Source organism: Dermacentor andersoni, chromosome 11 (genome assembly GCF_023375885.2).
Source record: "Dermacentor andersoni chromosome 11, qqDerAnde1_hic_scaffold, whole genome shotgun sequence".
In the NCBI taxonomy this organism is placed as follows: Eukaryota; Metazoa; Arthropoda; class Arachnida; order Ixodida; family Ixodidae; genus Dermacentor; species Dermacentor andersoni.
The window spans coordinates 97,234,878-97,259,689 of NC_092824.1; the positions used below are offsets into that span (position 1 = coordinate 97,234,878).

Consider the following 24,812-nt stretch of genomic DNA (forward strand, 5'->3'; position numbering starts at 1 on the left):
CCGGTTTTTATGTAGAATGTGAAACTGGAAGATGTCTTTTCAACAGAACCGCGCATTCACGGACTAAAAAAAAATATTCACTGAGGCACTGGCAGAAAAGGCGATACCCGTAATTCGGTATTGTGTGCAAAAAGCTAAATCCCTGATGTACAGACGAGTGTATCGAAGCTAAAAAAGAACAAACAGGCTTGGGGAATCCTACGGAGCTACCCCACCTATAGCAACCTTTTAGGCTTCGAACAGGCCAAAGAAGCATGATTTATTCGAAGACAGCCAGAGACATTATCCTTGCAAAAATACAGATCTTCAATTAAAACTTGCAAGATGACTAAGCTTTCTCTTTAAGAGGAGAACGCTATAGCATTCAAAGATCCCTGTTTGCTTCTCACCCATCCTGACAACTGCAGCTTATGTAACTGTAATGCTTACCGGGAAATGCTGGCGTCGAACGCTATGCACGAAGGCAAGCTTTCTGGTATAAATGCGGCCTCTCGCGTCGGCCAATCTTATTATTTTGCACCTTTAAAATTTCGGTCTAAGAAGATTCAACATAAAAGGCATGTGGCGTCGTTTTGGTTTCATGTGATTTGTTTGGGGGCTGTCATTCTCAATATTCTAAAATGGGTCCAGTAATGCCCGTTTGGTGTTTATTTTACAATTCATGATTGAAGAACATAAAATATAGCTGCGAATCAAACTACAATTCATTCATTTCTTCAAAAAGTAATTATTGGACCAAGGGCATGTTATTTTGAAACGTGCATGCATCCTTGCTGCAATAGCCGGATGCAGTCTGCACCCTGATCCTTGTTGTTGTCTTACAAAGCCCTGGCCATATTTGCTTCGAGATGTGCAGACAGGACGTGACCACTCTTGCACTGTCATGTTGCAGAATCATCATGTGGCGGCTGCTCCTGATGCACTACTTCTGATCGGATGCTGATGGCACCTTGGCGATCCTAACACCAGCTCGCTCCTGTACTAACCAGACATGCAGAGTGTAGCTTGCTAAGGGCAGAGCCTGTTACTGAGTCCACAGCCGCAGTTGCAGGCTACAGCCCCTTGCAACAAAGAGTTCAGACATTGCGAAGGTTCAATGTCATTTTATTAGGCATCATTTCCTCACCAGTGCAAGCATTTCTTCCAAAAGCCCTTTGTGCACAACAAATGAAACAAGATGCCACTTCACTAACACTATCAGTGTTGAGTTCCCCAAACCAAAAAGCGATATCCCTTATCATGGCTGCGTCACTCATTTCAACAATGCAATACCATTGAGCTCACAACTCAACAATTACAGCACTCAGTTGCATGTGTTACATATGATGTGATCACACTGGGTTGTACTTTCGTTCAATTTGAGGGTCTGCTTGCCTCGTTTGTCAATGCTCATGTTTGCATTTCCTTCATGACAACAAAATAACTTACGCTCTTCATCGTACATACACTATGAGAACAACAAACAATTTCCATGCTTATAGAGCCATGCTGAGCTAGCAAAAGATTGGCAAACACCTGCTTCAGGAGGCCATATTTGCTTTTTAATTATAGACATCAATTTAGTAAGCAGGCCTGCCAGTTCATCTACAAAATTTCCACCTCTAACACTGCACCAGAATACCACTGCTAATACTTTCTTGCTTGAAAGAGCAACTTGGGCGAGTCAGTCCAAGTCAATGGCGTGAATGTAGCGCAAAGCAGTGAAGTGAAGTTAGAGGAAAGATGTGCTGAAAACAGGTCCCTGTTTGTACCTTCTTCTGTAACCGCACTTTCGTGCTCTACACTGCATTGATGCCATCACTTGTTTGACAATGAACTAAATACTTTGACACAACCAGTGGTGGTAAATTTATTAGTGGTATCAGCAACTTGAAAACAAAGAAGAAAAAAATTGGGCAATGAACATGTTCTCCCAGTACAGCAATTTGTCTACTTTTGCACATTGGTTGTGCATTGTACACAAGACGTGTACAGGGTCACCGGCATCTTTGTTAACCACCTAGCTAATATTCAGACACTAATAGACATTTTATGAAATTTATAATGAAGATCTATAGCCCAGTCCTTGATTAATAAGTATCCCCATTATGTGTCAAGGCAGCAACTTTTTCCAATAGGGCACGACAGACTTGAGCTATTTTAGAAAGGGCAAGGCCTGACATGCCGACAAAAAGGCATCACATTCAGAACACAGTTCTACTGTGAAAATGCTCATTTGCATGGCTTGGACCTGTCAACTGTCCTTCAAACAGACAAACGAAAACAGCACAAAGTGAACAGTTATTTGGCTTGAATGAAACGTGCGATGGTCTCTTCTGCCCTCCTTAGGACAGGTAAAAACAAAATAAAACAAACGGTTTGAGTATAGAGCAACAAGGTTGTCAAATGCAGTGCAAGAACTGAGTGTAACTTGCCGCAGGCTGAAATGCAAGCTTCTGGAGGTGTATGAAAATGGTTACTGCAAATGACAATTTAAATTAAACTCAATTGCATTGAATTTATTCAAGCTTATAAGCCCTGTGTATGGCCAATGCAGAAAAAAAAAAAAGGAAAGTCTTTAAATGTAGATAAATTATGGCTCTGCCTGAAGCATGGAGCACGCAGAGTAGTTGCCACAACAATGCACATCTGTCTCTAACGTAGGTTATTAACTGCAACTATTAGGCCACCTAGTGCGCATGCACGCACGTAGACCATGCACCAAACAGACTGTGTGAAATTTGCAACATAAAACACTGCATTCGTAGTGTACAGCTGGCACTAACCAACTCGGTAGTCAACTCCACTTTCTGGAGCAGTTCAGTGAATCAGTTAAACAACAAAAGATGGCTATTGGTACGCTTCAACAAAATGCTATGGGGCATGGTAACTAAAATGTTACAAGGTAACTAGGCGTAAGCAGGTGCTCTTAAAACAGTTCCCATAATGTGAGCAGTGAAATCAATGCAGTCAGAGAGGGATGTGTGAGCACCAGGATAAATAAAAGGCTAGACCAATCGCAGCGCTGTAATCCAGTGCAACATCTGCATAAAATAATGCGTTTCTGCATAGCTGAACTTGTTGGCTAGCAGCAGGCAGTATGTACAGCAACCACAATTTTTTAGCAGTTAATAAAAATGGAAAAAGAAAATAAATAAAAACAGTTTTCAAGGCAAATTACGACAGCTCGCAGCACACTTGACGGCAGACTTGGCACGACATTTGTGGTCCCAGCGTGGATAAGCCTTACATCCTTCAACAAGTTTAGATGGGTCTGTTCACAAGCACCATGAACGAACCTTTCGCGAAGCCGAACTCCGCAGCAGTGTTTGCTGCATTCGAGGACTGGCGAGCTTTTCAGTCCGCAGCGGTCCCCACCACAAAGGCCTGCCCCACCTTCCCTAGGCATTCATGCACACTTGTTTTACATTCACACTCCACGTGTCAGACCTCTCAGCGTATGCTCGCAAAGAGACTAAGTGCTGACCGTGCTTCACGCTGTGACCGAGCTTTGCTGAACACATTCCAGAACCGTAGCGTCTCATCGCCCGCACCAGTGACGACGCTCTCGCCGTCTGGAGACACGGCAAGGTAGAGCACCCGGTAGGAGTGACCGGTCAGCTTGGCAACTTGGGCCAGCGAAGGGTACTTCCAGACGAGGATCTGGTTCTGGGAATAGCCATGCGTGCTGACGAGCTCTGACGCATGTTTGGACCATGCCAAGTTGCACACCTGCAAGAGAAAATATGTGAAGACGTGTCAGAATGGTTACCTCTCTTGTTATCAATAACATGAGAGACACACAATGTATGAAAAAATATCATGATTGTTCTATGAGCAAAGGATGCCGCAGCACTGTAGAGAGCCTCTTGTCACATTAAGCTGCAAAGTTATGTGCATATTTAATTAAAGGGACACTAAAGCGAAACAATAAATCAGTTTAGACTAATGCAGCATTGTTTGAGAACCCTGCAGGCAGTCATTTAAAAAAATAGTTTGATAATTAGATGGGAAAATGAAGGTCCAAGTATCAGTATTTGAATTTCGCGCCGAAGCCCCAGCGCTGGTACGTCAGCGTGACATCAGGGATTCCAAAGTATGTTTTCGCATTTGAGCCGCGTTGGCGGAATAAAGGTTCCCGAAACTTGCCATGTTTAATATTTGGTTCCTTTAGAATACAATGTAGTCAATCTGTACCGCTATATATAGTTAGTAGGCCCCAGAAGATGCCATCAAAATCCAAGATGTCACAGCCCCCAGGTGCGGGAACTTAAGTTAGGCATCGCCACCCGTATTTCGTTCTTGCACTTTTTCTGGATTACCAAACGTCTTATTGTTGTAAGAGTGGTGTTTTTGGTGTTGTAGAACGGTAATTTACTAATGCAGAAGAAATCATTTTTCACTTTAGTGTCCCTTTAAGATTCATTGTTTGACGCATCACTGGGACGTTTCCTGAACTATGCAAAGCTAACGTTTGTATTCTTAAATGTCTCTCCACCAGGCAATCTACCTTGACTACAAAATGCTGTTATTATCTCACTTTGCATGGTTTGACTAATCCTTGCTGGAGTGCCACGAAACCCACTGATTGTGCCTTGATCACCACAATATTTAACATTCATATTACAGTGGTACCTTTCATGGGTTCCTTCAGGTTTATATGTGTCTATACGCCCAACAAAGGAACTAGCTGCCTTGCGCAATGTCTGCAGTTGCTATCGGTAACCATGTGGACATATTCTTAACATTTCCTTTAACCTATATGGCTGTCACTACAAAGCTGACTTACACAGATTTGATGTACTGTCGAACCCACTTATAACAATATTCAAATGTCATAGAAATTCAATTGTTATATAACCGATAATTGCTATAACCAGGTTGCATGAAAAAATCAATATAGGTGGATGGGAGAGCTGCTGTGAGAAAACTATAATGGCGGTGAGGCCAGTGCTACTCCCCACCACCTTCCTCCATCTGGCTGCTGATTGGATTCACTTGTTTAAGTGCTTCCTCGGCGCTACGATCGTGGGTAAGAAGTTGCGGCTGTCGCCGTTGAAGAATGGCACTGCTATAACAACTGCAAAGAGGGCTCATGGGTGGCAAGCGATATGCAAGCACCGCCGAGGCATTGCTTTGGTGGCCCCAAAAGGGGCCTTAAAATATTGCGAGAAGGCTGCCACGGCAGCATGTCAGCTTGAGAAATCCAGAAGAAAGGCTGAGGCGAGATCGCCACAAGTATCTCGCCACATACTTCTCACTGGCTTGCACGAGAACACCCTATGTCTATCAGCCTTGCATGCCGACACCTTTTTCCAAGGCATCCAGGTGCTCCACGTAGTGCAGCGGAAGGTTCCTCGCAAAAACGAGTCCCCGGAGGGACTGAATCATCAGCCGGGCCTCCTGTGAGGACAACGTTGAGGCAGCCTGCCCTACCGCAACATTGCTGCCGTCTTCGTCATTGCTATCTGATGCAAGCACATTCGTGACGATCGCCTCCTCGGTTAGAAGCACTTAGTTTATAAATCTATAGCCATGCGCTTTTTTTTTACTGGCAACGTCGTGCATTGCCGATGATCAGCGGGCGGATCAGCCAACTTCCGTTCCGGCGGAAAGTCAAGCGAGGCTGAGAAACCACGTGGCTAGGAATGATTTCGACGCAACCAACAAAGGCAAATGCGAGCGATTAAGCTGTTTGCAGAACTGCGCTTTAAGAGGAGCTAGCGAGCGACATGCGAGCAATCTGCGAGCAGTGCAGCTGGCGTAGTCTGCTCGTGTTTCGGAAAGTCGGGCAACATAGAGCTATAGGCACAGCCCATTCGTGTTCGGAGGGGTGGAGGGCCGACGAGAGAGAGGTGCGCGGAAATGGCTGGAAAATGAGCGCGCAGCGGCTGTTGGAGCAGTGGCCCATTGTGCAGCAGCTCGAATTCCTTTTTTTTTTTTTTGAGGATTTTCGTATTTCACTACCTTTCGGCTCGGACACCCAGCAGCAAGACTTCATCGTTATAACCAACATTGTACGGGCATTGTAGTAAGCAGGTTATTTCACCATGGAAAAAATACAGAAGTTGACGGTGCATGCAGCAGCATCTCCTTGTTATAACCGATATATTGTTAAAACTGCTATCTTTATAAGTGGGTTTGACTGTAGTATAAATATTGCAGTACCAAACTGAAAAGAGTCATCTGCTTCTTAATACTGTTCAAAGAAAGCAGCGCACGTTTCCTTTTTGCAATCAGTCTCTTTGTTCAAAAGAATTTCTGTTGTTCTCATTACTACTCGTCAGGCATTTCTTTAAATTCACTTGAAAAATTTTTCTGACAAGTGGAGCCACTTGGATTTTAAATTTAGAAACAAGAAAGATGGGCTGATGTATGGCTGCAAGCCACTTGTGTAGTGAGCAATCAATGTCTCCAAGTTGATAACATTAAATAACGTAACTCACTCTGACAACACCTATCATTCTTAAATTTAAATAAGTGAATAACAATCAAAACATCATCTAGTATTAGTAAGCAAACACTGTTTTGTTGTCAGTGGAACTACCTGGCTATCCAGGCACTGCCAATGATGCCTGCGAAAACTGGCCTCATTCATTGGCTCTATGAAGATGTCACGGGCTTCGTGTAATGTCTGCCAGAGGGGAAGGGCTGAGAACAAAGGGACTGTGAGGCGTCAGAGCGCCAAGTGGCACACAACAGGACAGGACGACTAGTTCCAACAGGATGTCGGTTCTGAAACTGAAACAATGGTCTGCTTGGTTGACTCGTTGCCAGTGTATGCTGATCAGCTGAACAGCTGACAAGAGCGTTGATGATGGCATGGCGCACATCTATGGTGGCTAGTTTGTTTCCGTACTGGGTCCATTGCTACCTCATCTGGAATAAAGCGCAACAAGCACTCTGATGCGCGGAGAAAAGCACTGTGGTCTTGCATCCAGGTGACGTGGCCCTTCACGGTTAGTGCTGCAATAAGCACACAAAAGCTCACCTGGGACATTAGTGTGCAAAAAATAAGTCACCTCGTGTACATTTGACACAGCCTTGGAGAAGAGAACAGGTTAACTCCTGCTTTTCAGGATCTTGGTACAATGTCAGAGATGTGCAGAGATTTTAGATAAGCTTTGGATTGAATTCAATATACAGTAATACCTCGTTAACTCGTAGTAAAAACCGGAAAGAAATTGAGACAAGCAAAGTTGCAGAAATTGAAGTGAAAAGTCGAGTTCTTTCTAAACGATCCATCACTACTGACAAGCTTTTCAACAAGAGCTTGTAAAGTGGCTCTTTGTAAAGGTTTCAAAGAAAAAATAAAAACATACCAGAGGTACCCCAACCAGCTCTGTTTTGCAGCAGCACCATTTTATTAAGTGCAAAAAAAGTGTGTGAGGCTGGTCTGCTTTGCGGTAGTACTTGTACCTAGAAAGGTGTCCTCAAGCTGCTTCACACATCGTGTGAGCCAATTGTTCCCACCGCTGCACAGGAAGCGAAGCACGTTTCTTGTTTCGGCTGATATCAACCGTACTGAAATGTACGCGGCACGCGCTTTTTTATTCTGCGCTGTGTAAAATAAAATTAAAACAGAAATAACACCCCTGAAGGTGAATCACGTGCGCTGCATAAAGCGGATAAAAGAAACTCCGTAGAACGTGCTATTTTGCAGCACCTACCTCTGCGTACATCTCTCCCGTCACATGACGTGTCACATGGTTACTTGACAAAGTTGTTAAGCGACTTGGTTTCGACTTCACACTCGGGGAAAGCGCCCACTTTGTGGTAGGCGCGGTGCTGCTGAAAATTTCGACTTAGCCCATTTTTCGAGATATGCGAGTTCCGAGTTAACGAGGTATTGTTGTACAGTGGAATCTCTTTAATTCAAACATGCTTTATTCGAACTTCCGGTTTATTCTTACTGTCACCGTGGTCCCCTCAGAGTTATGTGTATTCCAATGGCCGAAAACATCTGGCAATTTGAACGCGCAAGCATTTGCGACAATTAATTCGACCATACTGCACTCCCACAGCGCTCTCAGCAGTACGCCAAATCACACGGCAGCGCCTATAACCAGCATTTCTCTGACCCTGCCATAGAAGAGAAACTTAGGAGAGAGCCCTCAACGTTGTGCCTGAAGAAAGAGGGAGAGAAAAAAGTGAAAAAAATTTAATGCTCTCTGAAATGGCAACGGCGCCGTTTCTGTGTTACGCCGCAATGCCCCAGCCACACTAGCAGCAAGATGCGCACCGTGGGAGAGATCGGTTCTGAGCCGATTTTTCGTGGCTTGCGGCAGTAGAAAGTGTAGGAGACCAATAAGAGTGACCCCTACGGTGACGTATGCATGGGGAACTGGTATCATGCGAGCCTGCCCAACCGCTCTATTCGCACTTGCGTCTGGTTCAGCCGGACTACTTGTTTCACACTATCGTCTGCTCGCGTCAGCTCTCGCTCACGCTTGTTTTGCTTGGTTTCGTTCGCACTTGTTTATTTACAATGATGCATATAAACCGTTGTTGGGGACAGTGCGCCCTATCCGATTCTGTATAAGACAGAACGTGAATACAAGGATGAGAAGGCGACACTTAGTACCTCATTCTGCTTGTCTTTCGAATGCTGAAACGCCGCAACAGAAGGGAGCACACCAACATGATTATGATCAGCGGCAACAACTTTGTCATCTTGAGATGGCATGACTCGCGTTAGGAATGCAGGATGAAGAAGGTAAACACAGCGCCGATCTGTTAGCAGACGAAGGAAAAAATACATGAACACGCAGAGCGAAGCAGCAGTGGAGGCCCAGTCCAGCTTCGGCAACTCTGCTGTTTCAGTGGTGGTAGATGGCAGAGTAGGTAGCGCCATTCAGCAAGCTGGCGTGCAAACAAATCTGCTTCCCTCCTGCTCTTCCTCGCAACTACGCTTCCCTCGCCCTCCCTCTCAACTGCCTCATCTTCGACGATCTCCGCGTGTGCGCACCTCCGCACTGGCACTGCCAGCTCGGCCGGCCTGGTGCGAGCTTAGCCTGCTCCTTGAAGTTTCGTTTTCTGCTGTTATAGGGAAGCGAGCGTTGGCCGGCGTGGGCAGTCTCGTGGTCCTCATTCGCTGTGTGCTTGCGCGCCGCGATATATCACGACTCGCACCATTCGTGCATCGTGCTATGGTGCATGAATACTTAAAAAGAAGTCCTTTTATTTCGAATAAATTTTCGAGACTCTTCAAGTTCGAATTATCGAGATTCGACTGTATATCCAGGAATGACTGTAAAGAGCATAACCCACAATAGGCGTGTACTCAGGAAGACACATACTATTTGTCCCCAAGACCCCTTGTCATGTGGGATTTTTATATCTTCTCATGTCCATAGGTTGGCAGCTATGCAATTAGTATATAATGCATTTTGATTTCCTATCTAAAAAGATTCCACCTCTTCCAGTGAAATTGTGCTGCCACAGGTGATATTTAAGGTGCTGCCACAGGTGATATTTAAGAATTTTTCAAAATCCACTGCAAGACACATTGCAGATTTTTTCTGCATCGAGTAACAAACAAATGCACTTGTACATCTCAACTAACCTGTGAACCGGTGTCCACACACTGCATTGGCTGTCCTGTGAGGGTGTTCCAGAAACGGATGCAGCGGTCAGCGGTGCCCCCACCGCTGGCGAGCAACCCGTGCTGGTGCGGGGACCAGGCGATGGCCTTGACGGCCGCCACGTGCTCAGTGTAGCTCTGTACAGGGGTGCTGCTGCTCAGGTTCCACACCAGCAGCTTGTTGTCGTTGCCACCTGACGCCAGGTGCTGATTGTCGGGCGACCACTTGAGGCCGCACACTTCCTGCCTGTGGCCCTGCATGTGACAGGTGTGACCAAAACATTAAAGGAGTGCCGACATGACATTATTGTTTAGTAAAGCAATGAACAGGGCTAGCTGGCGGACGTTCCATGATTGTATTGTGTTACACTGACAGAACAACAAAGCATGGACCTATGTTGCGCAATGTACGTCCACATTTTGTTCCTTTGTGTTATCCATTAGTTCAGTCAGTGTAACACTAAGCGCAATACAATGATGACATTATTGATTTGTCATTACTTTTTCCCTTCAATGAAGCCCGAAGCTCTCTAAGCCCTAGAATATATGCTGTCAAGCATCAGAGCGCACTCAATAATGTACTACGATACTTGTTCTGATGCGAAAGGATCAAATGGCCCATTGAGTGAAAAAGCTGGCGTCTTCAGTCTGTAGCAGCAAATCAGCACCTAGATTCCCATTGGCTGCGATGCCATGTCACAAGCACACCTCGGTGGAGTAGAGCGGACGAAAGGGGACACCTGCTGCTGCGGTAGCGCATCAGGTGTTGCGTGAGGGGAGAGGGCGTCACAGGCTGCTGCTGCTTACCGACTTAGGCAGCACATACTGCTATGGTACGTTACCCACAGCGCAAAACTCGAAGAACAGCTCAGCGGCATGCAATTGGACATTACTGCCCTCACATTCACAACTCCTAAGAAGTGTTTAGGTTTCCCTGGATTCTTTACGAACCAGGTTTAATGTTGGTACCCGGCTGTTGTGATCTTGCATTGAGTCACTACTTGCAGCAATAGCTCAGTAGTTGCGCTGCTCAGCTCGAGGTCATGAGCTGAGTGACCACATTTTGATGGCAGCAGAATGCAGAAACGCTCATGTACTTAGGTTTAGCTGCATGCTAAACAATGCCAAGTGGTCAAAATTAATTCGGAGTCCCCCACTACAGCGTGCCTTATGAAACTGTGGTTTAATACCCGGGCCATATGGGCACAGAAAATGACATTAACTTGTGTGATGCCACAGGGATAAACCAGATGCCATTTGCCTTGATGTCATTCGTTATCTAATTACTCCACCAGAACTCATTTAACCGAGAAGCGTATATCCTCGACTCCATAGCTTGCGCAGTGCAGTACAATTGAACTATCTGAAACAGTCTCTACTACCATATTTACTTGCATAATGATCGCATCTAGCTAGCTAATGATGATTGCGCTTACCATCTGTTGAATGCTGTCGAATGCTGTGCGAACACTTTTTCAAGACATACCAAGAGGTCTGCACGCATTAAACATTTTAAGCAGATGCCCCATTTCATTCCTTTCATCATTTTCCGCACTTCCATGAAAAAAAAAAAGAAGCTACAACCAAACTTGCCTTGGCTTTATATTTGTAGGCTTTATAATGGTGGTGGTCAACAACAACAACAAAAAAGGCGCCTTTCGATTCTTCTCGTCTGCACTCCTGGGCACGCAACAAATCGCGAGCAGCAAGCATAGTAGCCACGTTTACACTGATACGTTAGATGTGTACCTTATTCATATGCCGACCCTTGTAACACAGCTAGGATATTCGCCCACCCTTAGCGTAAACATGCCATATTAGGATAGTAGTGAAGACAAATGCCACAGTTTCCGCAGCATGCCCGCCACGTGTTTCTATGTCACTGGCAGCTAAACGCGCCCATCTCCGTTTCTGTCCCCTCAAAGTGAACATGGCTATGTTATTGCCGTAAACTTGCCGATATTAAGAATATTATTCATTACTGATACGGAAGAAACTATTTCAATGCACATAATGTAATTAAGAGAAGAAAAAAGATCTCATTCGGTGAGTTCGGCTTGCCCCGCTGGCCGCCTGTTTGTTCACCTGTTGTCATCCCGCAGCAAATGCGGGATGAAATTTTTTTTTCTTTTTGCGGGAAATTGAGCCCGCATAATGATCGCACCCCTGAATTTGCATAAATTTTTCTTACAAAAAAGTGTGATCATTATGCGAGTAAATACGGTATGTAAAAAATAATTTATACATAACTTTCGACTACAACGCTCTTGCAAGAAATTGTACTTGGTGAAATTCCTCATGTCAGCGTTGGAACGGCTTCGACAGGCCAAGCGCCATTTTGATTTTGGGCTTCGTATTTGACTTGGAATGGCCAAAGTTGCTATGACCGGTTGCAATGTAGTAAAATACAGCAACAAACTCATGCTAACGGCACTATAGCGTGCTTGGTTCTATGATTCACTATTCATGAAGGCACTAAGTAAGCTTGTATACGCATATTTACTTTTCACTTAGTACCTCAACCTCACTCACTCCAGAAGATGCCGTCATCGACGTCACATCAAATGTCATTAAATTTGGATGTGTGACAGCTGCAGCTCAGCTGAAAAAAATTTCATTTGGGAACTAAAGGCATTCACGAACGAATGTCATTTTTTGTGGCCGTGAGGTGCGGGTATTACCCTAGAATCTAATTTTTTCTACTGGGTCGCCAGCCCCTGCAATCACTGCGACTGTTGTACACAAGCAAAGCCAGAATAGGCTTAACCCTCTTGCTTATCAATTTTTTTTAGGCAGTTCATGATACCTAGTCTTACTGCCACATGACTTCGGCAAATTTTGCTCTGTGTCATGACGGTCAGACCAGTATTTTGAGACCAACTTTAGTATCAAGTTAAGATATCCTGTAAGCATTTTCCAGCCTTCAAATTTGTTAAGTGTCATCCTTTTATGTGCGAGAAGTGTGCAGTATAACTCTTACAACGCTAAAGATATGTTTCAGTACTTCTATAAAGGATGACAAACAAGTACAGTCAACCCTCGATATAATGTAGCCGGTAAAATCGTCACTTTGCTTCGTTATGTTTAAATTTTATTATATTGAAATTTGACCTTTTGTGCGAATAAGATTGAGTCTCCGACGGATTTTTCTTACATGTATGGAGCCATAGAATTTGACACCTTATTGGGCAACCATAAAAAACAAATTTCAATGAGAAAAAAAAAAAGGGAATTTTGTTGAGTTTGAGAGTCGGCAACCAACAACATGGTTTCATGCTATGCCGATATCTTCATATTGGCGGTACGAGGCGAAGCCTGCAAAGCTTTTGCGTTCACCTCGATGCCGTGGGATGATTTTATCGACAAAAAGAGAGCAAGCAGAGCGGAGCCTGCTTGCTCTCTTCGAGTCTCTGAAACTTGAGATTACGTGACCTCTAGAACTAAACGTGCGGGAAGACAGTGAAGATGGAGCCACAGTATACGGTATGAGGTGCACGATAGGATCTTATCGCACTTGGAATTTACAGAACATGATGGTGAGAGCGCATTGAGAGAGATTAAGAGCGTCCGGTAAGCGCATAGGGACTGGGCGTTACCGGATGAGCGGACGAATAAACGTGAACGGCCTGCACGGTGCAGCCAGCTGGTGGCCCAGAGCTCTACCAGAAAAATATGGCGCTAATATTGCAGTAACCAGGTGCATTCTATTTTGCTGCTAGTGAAAATTCCTGGTAGCGGCGTAATCGTGTTGCTGCCAAAAATTTACAACAGCACCAAAGTAAAACGCACTTGGTTACGGTTAGTTTTTCTGCTCTGGTGAACTAACGAACTGCATCATATGTTGCTGACTTTCCTCGAGATCCTCATTAAACTCACATTATCTTTCCCAGAACTGGGGGACTTCATCTCTGAAATCATGTACAGTGGGGCAAACGAACGCTGCACTCTTATTTAAAGTCTGAAGTCATGACACCAATGTCAGCACAAAACACCAAACACGGCTTGCCTGCAGTCGCCGTTCAGGTGCACCCCCTGAAGGTGTCCGGGCGTCCCGCTGAAGAATCAAGCGGTCTCGCGAGCCCGATGACAGCACATCTCCATTCCATGCCAGTGCACCCACACGTGCGGAGTGGCCCTGCAATGCGTTGGAACAGTGCTCCTGTGAGAAATCTTTCTAAACAGTCCAACTACTAGAAGAAAACCCTGGAAGGTGGAGTAAATGTACAGTCAAACCTCAACATAAAAAACACCGATTCAATTAATTAACAAATATAATGGAGTAAATCTATGTGTCTCACCAATATACGTGTGTAACAAATATGTGCTCGCAACAAGTATCAGTATAATGGAGGTAGTTTCGCGTAGACGCAACTTCGTAGTGACAATCCACTTTTAATGTCTTTCACTGGCTCCGACTCTGAACGACAGCTTGATGACAGCGCATTTTCATTTTGTCAAGGGCGCAGTCACGCCTTGTTTTCCCGACGCCTGTGCATGTGTGGGAGTTCCGAGAGGAAAATCTTGCAAGTGCGCGCTTAGGTACTATGGAAGAAGAAGACATGCTTTGCTCCATTTCTGGCCTTCAAATGTTCCTTTTAAAGAACATCTAAAGTGTTCTTGATGTGCTATCTACCACTTTTCGTGCGAAAGTTGGTAGTCCACATCACATTCTGTGTCCTGTGTTTAACACTAACACAACAATTAAACAGGACACACTTCCTATACATTTCCAGCACGGTGTTACATCGCATTGGTGTGCCCTTTTCACACTGCAGAACATGCTGTAATCCCTATGAATATCTGCTCCACATGTTTACGACACAAATGGCCCAGGGTGCACATTAAAAGCATAACAAAAGCACTGACATCACATGAGATAAAATTGACGTGACAGCAATTCGTGCTGAATACGCATCGCAAGTACATTCCTGCCATTCACACTCATAGACTTGCATCACAATATGAAACATAAAGTCCTAAAATGTTATCTCGAGGATAGCCACGGTCTGCAAGCTTGGCCATCTTGCTGCACTCCCTCGGAAAACAGGCTTGTTCAGTGCATTGCACCAGCAGGTTTCCTTCACCAACAATGCATAGAAGTATAATTTGCATTGAGAAACTTGTGCCTCCTCCCAGTTTCCTTACAGCCACTTTGGTGTTTGCAAGCTAAAGATGCATGGTAAAGAACCCCTGGTGGTCAAAATTAATTCAGAGTCCCACACTACAGCACACCTCATAATCATATTGTGGTTATGGCACGTAAAACCACAGGCTCGGTCAATATGCAAAGTGCATAAGAAACTATGCATGATTCTTATTACAGTAACAGCTCATTGTAGCGAAGCTGAAGAGGGAGCCAAAATTACTGGGCGATATAAATTACTTATACAGTATACTTCTTCCGTTATTTTGATTTTTCGGTTAATTCGATCCTGACCAAAGGTCTTGGCTGGCACCCATGCATTTCTATGGCTCAAACTTTCACTACTACAATCCTAAAAGTGACCTTTGCAACGTTCATATGCTTTACCGCATAACACGGATATTGCGCCGAAGCAGACTACACAACTATGCAGCAAAGGTGACTTTAGGAGACCAGTTGGCATTGCGCAACACGTAATAGACCCTTGTTAATTTTGCTTGCTACAACATTGGGTGCAATTTAGATTTCTACTTTGTTTAGGAGCTTTAATGTCATTTTGTTAGTTTTCTGCTTCGGACCCATAGGAAGTGGGTGCACGTTTCGTTTTGGGGTGCATTAGGATCGGGCAAATACTGCCAAATTAATAAGCAGTGTGTCTTAGCGTCTTCTTCTGCAACTCATTTAATTCGACCCAATGAACAAACTGATCAAGTCCGTCGGTCCCATCGTGGCTGAATGAACGGAAGTTGACTGTACGTGCCTTGCTTTGTTCACTGCAGCGTGCTTGCAGCTGTGCGCTTTAGACTTGATATTGTCACAAGTATCGTTTTGCAATAGGGGCATCATGAAAACTGATTTTATCTCACTTTTAATCACTCGGAGCACTACTGGGAGATGCGCGGTTGCATGGCTTTCGTATAGGTGAGCAGCTCCTCTTTTTTATTTACAAGCAAGTGCACAAACACACGACACCGTTGCAGGTGCATCTTTTTTCTCGAGAGACATACGAAAACTGATTATAACTCATTTAGTGATGCGACAGAAGACCACTCCAAGTTTCCTACGCACTCGGTTTTCTGACAGCTGCACAATCACTGAATTTGCTCAGGGTACTCTTACATGATATGTCCTCGCCTTCACTATGTTGGTTGTTTCTAAGGCTGCTTCGACAGTCAAAAATAAGAAGAAAAGATCTGGGAATTTTATTCTATTTATGAAAAATAATTATAGTGTATCCATTACATTGTATCCACATATTGAACTGGAGATAGCTGAGAGGGGCCTTCATCCTGCAGTGGACGTAAATAGGCTGATGGTGATCTTGTGCATGTATTTACCTGAAGCAATGCTGTCTGTTTTGAGGCAGCCACGTCCCAGACCTGGACAAGGCCCTTGTGGGTGCCCACAGCCACCAAATGGCCGCGCTCAGCCCATGCGACCGAGGTCACAGAGTCGCCTTCGCCAGAGAGGTCGCACAGGCGTGTCACCTGGTTGCGCAGTGAAAAAGAGAGCATGGATTTTAATGATGCCGGAGCTGTGCTCGGGACACCAAAATTACTGTATACACTTTGTCTAATCGATGTACTTGTATAATAACCGCACCCTCAACTGTGCTCTTGAAAATTACAATTTTTGTTTTCCCCCTCATAATAATCGCACCCCCCAACTTTGGTCCTGTGCAGTCCCACAATCGAACAGCTGCACTGTAGCTTCCCGGGAGACTATAATCGTTTACTCTTGCAAGCTTGTTTTGAGCAAGTGCACTTAATCTCGATGCCCGTCGCTCTGTTGCCACGGTGGGTTCGATGACGGAGAAGCTGACAGCAAAGCCACGACCAGAGAACACTGGCAGCAAGCATACGGTAAGAACAGACTTGAGTGTTATCATGGCCACTCTTTGCACCAGATCCTGAGCGAATGCCAGAACACTCGGTCTGTTCTTACTGCATGCTGGATGCCACTGCCTCAACTAAGGCACTTTGCCGGTGCGAGAGAGCAAAAAATCGCACAACAGCTCTCTGCAACAGCACCTTTACTCTGATGTAGTAGGAGAGAATGTGATGCACAGCCGGGCGGGCATAGCGCACGGGAGAGTCCCAGTGAAGAAGGGGTGGCCAGCACTACGTCAGCATGGTCGTCATAGTGGGCCTATACTCCCTCTCACAAGGCATTTGCGGCAATGCTGGATCTGCATACAACTTTACTTTCGGATGTAACAGACTATCATTTTCACTTAGTTTGGTCTGTCCATATAAGGCAATTTTAGCTTGGGGCAGCTTACGCCTCACTCTGCTCAGATTTCACGTGCCGAGGCACGGCAGGTAACAGCTTGGATTTGCATTTTTGATAGGTACACCTTGCCGAGATGAAAGCAATGTGCTATCAGCTGGGCTGCAAAGCGACCAAGAAGGCAAGTAGGCATGCTCTCCCACTCGGCTCAATTAGTTTTGTAAGTGAAGTGAGGGAAGCAATCTTCATTCCGATGCCAGCATGAGCGTTGCGCGTAAGCGCACTATCGTTCCCGTAAGGTGGTAGCGTGAAAATTTGCAGCATGTGCTGGTCTGACTGAAGCGGTCCCGTAAACTTGTGGCTAAAACACTATACTATCAATGCAACTAATTCTGCATTTAACAAACCCAGCTATAACGAACTATCTTGTTACGACACATCCTATGGCAAATTTTGTCTAGATGGTATAAATACAATGTACTTTGCTGCGGCGAAGCATGCATTCAGCAGCACACAACTATCTCCAAACACTTGCGTAAGTAACGATAATGCACTTTTTCTTAAAGAACGAATATGTTAGTGACAAGTTTTGCGCAATGACTCGCTGTCGGGGTGATTCTGTGTTAAACAACTGTTGCCAACGCTTTCTGCCCAGTGCCGAGAGTATCGCTAAGCCTAGCCAGCTCTCTATTGTCTATTATTCTCTATGCATTCAGCTCGTCTTCTAAAAGTGGCACTTCTGGTGACTCTGACATCACCAGACAGTGGCGCGAACTGGACGTACATCTGGTCCCTGCATACCTGCCTTGCTTCCCATTTCCGGTGTCTTTAGGTAAGATGTTTGATGTGGAGGACACCGGTGACTTATTGATGTATTTCAAAGTTTACTCTGCAAGTCAAAAAAATTTTTTCATGTTTGCCTTTCATACCTATCGCATGGTACAGTGCTGTTAAGCTTCAGCTTTGCAACAATGGTTGAGAAATTGAATAAATAAGCATTGTCTACAATGTGTCTCACAAAAAAATTTGGCCATCTTTGGTCAGAATTCGGGATGATAGCATGGCACAAAAAGGGTTAATAGCTATGCTGTTTCATTAAGACACTGGTAAATAAAATGCCCCATCTTTCAGGTTGATGGACGCCAGCATTCCAGGTATGAATCGCTCCTCCTTACCTGTGACGTGCAAGCACTCCAGAGGTAGACGCATGCACCCAGCCCCACGCTGAGCACGTTGGTTGATGACCAGTCCACCAGGTTGAGATAGAAGTCATCCTGGAGCTCGGGTGCATCCAGTACCTGTAGACATGGCAGAGAAGCAGCATAGAAGACCAGTTTTGCAAGAAACAGGCTGCAAACCATGATCGTCATATGTATGTGATCATCCCAAATCAATCAACACAAAGATTCATTATGTGGTACCACCTTGCTATAACAGCGGCACAACTGATACAAAAATACCTTCATTATATCTAATATTTGTTATACAGGGTCTGTTCTGAAAGTAGTAGGACTGTTTTTTCCCTGGACGAACGGGCGGACGAGAGGCGGTCTGCGCGCGCGGGATCGGTGAAGAGGGATATTGGGAACGCTGGGAAAAATGGGCAGTTGGCTCTCAGTCGTTGAAGAGAGCAGGTCGCTTGTACTGTGAACCTCTGTTGAAACGCCTCATCACGGAGAATCGTGGAGCGTTTACTGGATCAGCGATACGCGATTAAATTTTGTGTAAAGCTTGGTAAAACGGGCAAGGAGACTCACGACACGAGTCTCTTTAACTACAAGGACAACTAGACACAGCCATGAATACTCTTTATCGCCAATTTTCACTAGAACCAACACACACGTCTACTTTTTTCCCCCGAACAGTGCCCGAATGGAATTCCTTGCCCCGGCAGATTTTTGAATCCGCCGACCTTACGAAGGTGCTCGAGTCTCATATTATAAACTTTGATGGTTGAACATTGCTACGGTCTTCGTGTTCTGTTGATCTTCGTTTCATTGTATGTATCCTTTGTAGCCCCTCCTGCTGGGGCCAAGTTACTGGCCTGCAGTATTGTTTAAATAAATAAAAATAAGTAGATAAGGAGAAAAGGAAGCTAAGGACACACCTTGAACGGTATCTTGGAGATCTTGCGTGCCTGCTTGCGAGGAGAGCTGAGCAGCTTGTGGCTCTTGGCGCTGACTGGCGAGAGGCTGTAGGGTGACCAGGGCTCGGACGGTCGTCCTGCCCCGTAGCGAAAGAGATTGCCCGACGAGGGCGACTGCCCCTGCGACACACGGCGCTCCTCCGTCGGTTCCTGCGGGCAACCAGAGCGACAGCTGAAACTTGCATCTTTCGGCAGGGGATAACCCAGTGAGTTCTACCGAATTCTGCAAGGCCGAGCAAGCTTAATGAAAATAAACGTTGACATTGTCATGAAAGCAGCATCATGCTACAAAATAAACCCATACTTTTGTAGCCTTCATGCTACTTTTTAACAACTAGCTCAGGCTAATGCAGCGCACACACATTAGAGAGGTTCTAATAATATGCACAGCTACAAGCAAACAGGCTCTAAACAAAGTGGTCAATGAAAAAGTTCACATTCAGTTCAGCCACCGTGTCTATTCAATTCTCAGAAGCATCTATTTTCCTAGAAAATCCACCATAATATTACATGCTTGTTAAAATCAACAACATAACTACAATAAGCGGTGTAAAAATACCGCCTCCCGATCTCAAATTCAATCTTGAGCAAATGGGTGGGGGTAGAACAGCAATGATGAGGTACGCCCAGTTCACTCTGATTCGGATGCAATAAATCCTCTCTCCAAGACAGGAAAATTCCTATTTCTCTATCTTATCATAAAACAATCAAGGATATTGCACTTTCCCATTTCCAGCCATGAAAGATCAGGTGCACGTTACAACCAAGAATGCGCTATAATTGCGTAAATATGCCATATATTACCTTTATTAGCCCAATATCTTTACTCAACTTTATCCAGACAATAATATAGCCTGTCCCCCCAAGATACAGAACCATGTTTCAGAACATTGAAATGAGTTTCAAAAATTTATCGCCACCATTTTTTATCATGGCACTTTCCCCCTGAGCAATGATGGTGACGTGTCACGTTTCCAACTAAGGAGGCGTGCAGCTCACCTGAACAAATCACAGAGAGAAGACTCCTGAAGCAGGTGATGTACAAGGAGGTATGAAAAAGTTTTTATATCACCTTTTCCATGAGAAAAAGGTGATTTCGTGCCCTGCTTGTGAGCCCCACACGCTATGCACAAGTGCAAAATTTGACTGAGGTGTTCACAGCAGCGTATGCTATCCGCGAAATGTGTTTTTTCACCTAGCTCTAGGGGTGGCTCAGGACTCCTTTAAACTATGGTAACACGTGGAACATATCTTGCGAGAAACTGCATATTTATATGCTGTCTGCATGTTGGGTACTCCGACTGCTGAATCCTATTCACAAGGAAACACGATGTGACCTGTCAAGGCAGATGCTGACTCTTTTGGAGCACAATGAAGGCAATTTTATAGCCGTTTGTTAATGATGGATGTACTTATATATTATCCACACACTAAAGAGATAAGCAATGTTTGGAAGCACTCCGATTCCTATCCACCCAAAACAATAAGGGTGCAAAGGTCTGCAGGCAAACTCGTATTGTTGGTATTCTCAACAGATTGTTGTTGTTATCAACAGTCATCCCAACAGATTACATTCATAAAGGTCTGACTATCAATAGCACATGTTACTGCTCACTACTGAATAAATTAAGAGATTCTCTGAAGCAAAAACACTGTTCTAATATCTCCAAAGGTGTCTGTCCTCTCATTGATAATGCACTCGCTCAGTCGTCTCAAGCTGCTGCCGTGGAAGCAGAACAATGTGGTTATGCAATATTACCCATCCACCTTAACCTCCTGATCTTGCACCACATCACTATTTCTTGTTTCAAGAAATGAAAAATGTACTGCTAGGTTGGTGATTTGTGCAGATGAAGTCAATCAAGAGGTCGAGCAATTGCTTACAAATGAAATCCGAGAACTAGAATGAAGGCCTACGGAGGACTACAATACGCTGGGAAAAATGGGTGAAATTCAATGGTGACTATGTAGTACAAAAATGTTAACTATAAAATAAAGTTTTTCATTTCTTTATTTCATAGTAACGATCAGAACCTTATACCCCCTCGTATAAATGCTCAGCGATTCAAATCTGATAAGCTGCCTGCATGGCGGCCAACACTTTTTGCTTCACTGGTGAGCGATGGGTGATCGCTGGGAGAGGGGGGGGGTGCAAATGCAACCACAATGCGCCATAAAAGCCCTCACTTTCAATGTATACCACAGTGCATCAGCTTGGTGTCCCCAGCGCCAACCGGTGGCGAGGGGGGGAGGGAGCACCAGCCATCATGCAGGCCAATTATCATGCTTGAAGTGCTGAGCACTGCACATAAAATTACAATTTTTGGAAGCGAAACAGCATGAATGGGCAAAATCCCCCTGAAAACTTTGACAGGAGGCCAAATAATTAAAATCCTGCATGTGTATTCTGTGAACGTTGTATGACTAAGTCTACTTTTAGGTCAAGTCAGCCACATTGGTTACCAGTCAATAAACATCGATTTGGTCACCATGAACGAGGCCAGAGAGACAAGGTAAAAGCTGTGCGCAAGTCCCTCGAGAATAAAGCAGCCGCAGAGCTATGAGTGGCTGAAAGTATCCAAAATCCCACAAACCTGCAAGGGGCTCAGTTTACATTTTACCTTTCAGAACAACGCCCATGTTACTCAAATTACTTAACTAAACTTTCCACTCTCTCATGGTTCAGCGATATTTGTGCCCATGCAAAAGCTGTGGCATCTGCAAGCCTTCTGGATTTCACTCACCTTAGCATCTTCTATGCCGGCTCCCAGTAGCTCATTCTTGATCAGGCAGGCATAAGCCAGGCTGTCCTTGGAGCCATCACTGGTATCCTTGGCCTTCGGCAGGATACTTCGCTGGGCGCTGTCGGGGATCCTTGCAAGCCCCAACTGCCAGTTGGCTCCTGCCCGGCTTGGAATGAAGCGGTCACCCAGCTGCGAACACGGTGAAATAAAAAACAGGCACCATGAACAAACTTATGCTGGTAATAGTGCTAACTGAATACAGGTGCAACCCATAGTGAAGACAGTACCTATATAACAGTAACAGGGTCATGCAACAATTTACAAATGCAGCTGATGCAGCTGCCTTATATATACTGAAACATGTACATTCTTTTACATTTTTCTGAAGACCATCTTCAACTGGTTTAATCATCACTGTTATCAACTATCACTCGGTGCAAGACACACATACAATATTCAAAATTGAATGTTGTCACCAATCCTACAGTAAATCACCCATCTAACTGGGTTGCATGTGCTATGCAAATGATGTACATGTGCACCAAAGATTGCTCTGGAACGTATGGTGGGAAACGTATAAACAGCAGATCAGCTTGACCCACTATTCAGATTTGACGGCTGACAACCATGCCTGTTGTTATCATAGTGAGTCATGTGTTTTTGTTGGCCTTTCTGGGCACAAGGTTGGCCAATAGAGAGTTAGGATTCTTAACTGACACTTTTGGCAGTGTTTCTAGTTTTCAGTCACTACAATGTGACACTATCAGGGCACACACATATACAGTGGAATTGACACATTTTTCAGAGGACACACAATCTGGCTCAAATGGCAGCCTGCCTTTTCCCACAGCAGCGTGAAATTTCCGCCGTACTTCAGGCTGCCTGTCAACATACGTGAACCATACAGAGATTGCGCACGTTTGGAATGCCTTAGACATTGCATCACATAAGCAAAGACAGTGAAGTTTGGCAAGGAACCCCTAATCATTACTCAAGCAACAATTACCACAGAAGCAGACATCATACTTCTTTTATTAAAACAATTTTCAAGTACTTTCAAGTCAGACAATACACCCTTTGCATACTTTCTTGACTTAGTTCAACGACAACTGACTCCCGAGTGATAATCAGGACTGGCATAATGCAACGATTCCTTTCACTCGATTCTTCTTTTCTTATCCACCACTCGAAACTGGCCAACCTTGATGATAACATTGCTAGAGTGCCGAGCAAGGCACTCACGAAGCACATCAAGGAAAAGAACAGGAATAGAACCATTGCATTATCATGGCCTAGGTGCTCATTTTCAATGTTGGTACAGCTTAGTTTTATACCTCCGCGATATTACTAATTTGTACAGTACAAACGTCGGACACAGAACAAGTAGAATAACACTTCTGTGCATAATCAACGGAGCTCTTTCAACGTGAAAAGAAACAAACAAATAAGGTACCCGTGATAGTGGTGATTGCGCGCTTGTAACTAAATAGTAAAGACGCCAGGCTCATACACTATGCCCAGAGTTAACAAGGTGAATAAGGCAGCCAGACTACGATCTATACAAGAACGGTTATGTTTGCAGTTAAAATTGAATGGCACCAACCTCAATGAAGAGAAGATGTCAACACTAGATTAACCATAACGAAGTAAAATATTGCTTCCACTCCTTGTCACAGGCAGTATTTTTGAACGCTTCCTTACCCTGCCAGATACGCCAATCATAGGAAAACGAAAGAGAACAGTGCACTGTAGCCTTTCAGACAACGCGGTCACATGTTACTCGGCGATATTGACTCAAAGGTTTCCGCCTGAAAACGACAGAAGACATAGCTGTGTCAATAGGAACGCAACAGCTGATTGTGCGGCGGTGATGGGTATACTAAAAGAAGCCGGCTCGCCGAGAATTCTGTAACGAAACCCATCTGTTTCATCCTCCATGCAACTGGAAATTTCCACATGCAACCCGCGTGGAAAGTTTAAACCACCGGTAGTTTAAACGCAGCGTCACGAGTTGTCGATGGGCGTGACCGATTGCGAAAGTGTGCATACGTAACGAACGTGTCTGAACATGTCCTGGTGGACTGTTTAATCTGCTCTATGGGGAACTTGGAGAACGACACACTTCGTAGCTACACTTCTCAAGAATGAGGCCAAATGTGAGTGGCCTGCAAACATTGCGAGGAGACTGGCGAAAGTCTACAGAACAAATCCTTCAACACAAATGATTGCTTTAGTGTGATCTTTCTTTTCATTGTTTATTTTACAACCATCCTTGATACGGGAACATTAACATCGCACTGACGTACATATTGCATTTTGCTCTTGTCGACTGTATACACACAATCGGAAGAGCCAAACGCAACACAATCCAAACGCGACGCGTTGCCACTTACTGGACTCGCAGGCGACGCGTAACTGTTGCTGCGCTGACCCAGAAGCCGTCGTTCGTACTCGGGATCCATCGCTCAAGCGCTCGCTGTCACAGCCTTTGAGGCGTTCATAACAACCGCGAAACGCTCGAGAGCAGGCGTCTCCGCGAACAGCGAACCGTTGCCGTTCGCACTGTGCTTCTACCCACAGCAAGCTTGCTTACGAGCACAGAATCGACGCACGTCACTTCCAGCACGGATTATGCAAAACCACTGGCAGGGGGGAGAAACGTAGTTTCCAGTCTTCCCTCCAAACTTCGTCGACGGTGCTTCGAAGAACTAGCAAAGGTAAGCAAAAACAAGAAACGCGCTGCACGCCGGTGCGAGATCTCGGGGTTCAAACCGACGGACGCTGTGATGCAAGCTGGCCTTGGCTGGGAAGCTTTGGCGACGTGAGTGATTTGTCCAGGAGGAATAGCTTACAAGAAGCGCAGCGCGCTTCCTCTTAAGTTACTCGCACCACAGACAAAGTTCCACGCACGGAACGGCAAACATGGCGGATGCCTCGGTCGCCCAAAAACCAAAAAGAAAACCGAAAAGCGCTTTCGATTTCGACCAG

General features: G+C 44.9%; 1 protein-coding gene across 1 annotated transcript; it reads right to left on the reverse strand.

Annotated features, from left to right (window-relative positions):
• Positions 1-1,087: 1,087 nt before the first annotated feature.
• Positions 1,088-24,812, reverse strand: fzr (fizzy and cell division cycle 20 related). Its single transcript, XM_050185859.3, has 8 exons — positions 24,218-24,812; positions 21,825-22,013; positions 19,042-19,230; positions 18,110-18,232; positions 16,043-16,192; positions 13,569-13,697; positions 9,545-9,817; positions 1,088-3,711 (listed from the first exon to the last, which is right to left on the reverse strand). Exons 1-8 carry the CDS (start codon positions 24,284-24,286, stop codon positions 3,433-3,435), a joined length of 1,401 nt encoding a protein of 466 aa, XP_050041816.1. The 5' UTR covers positions 24,287-24,812; the 3' UTR covers positions 1,088-3,432.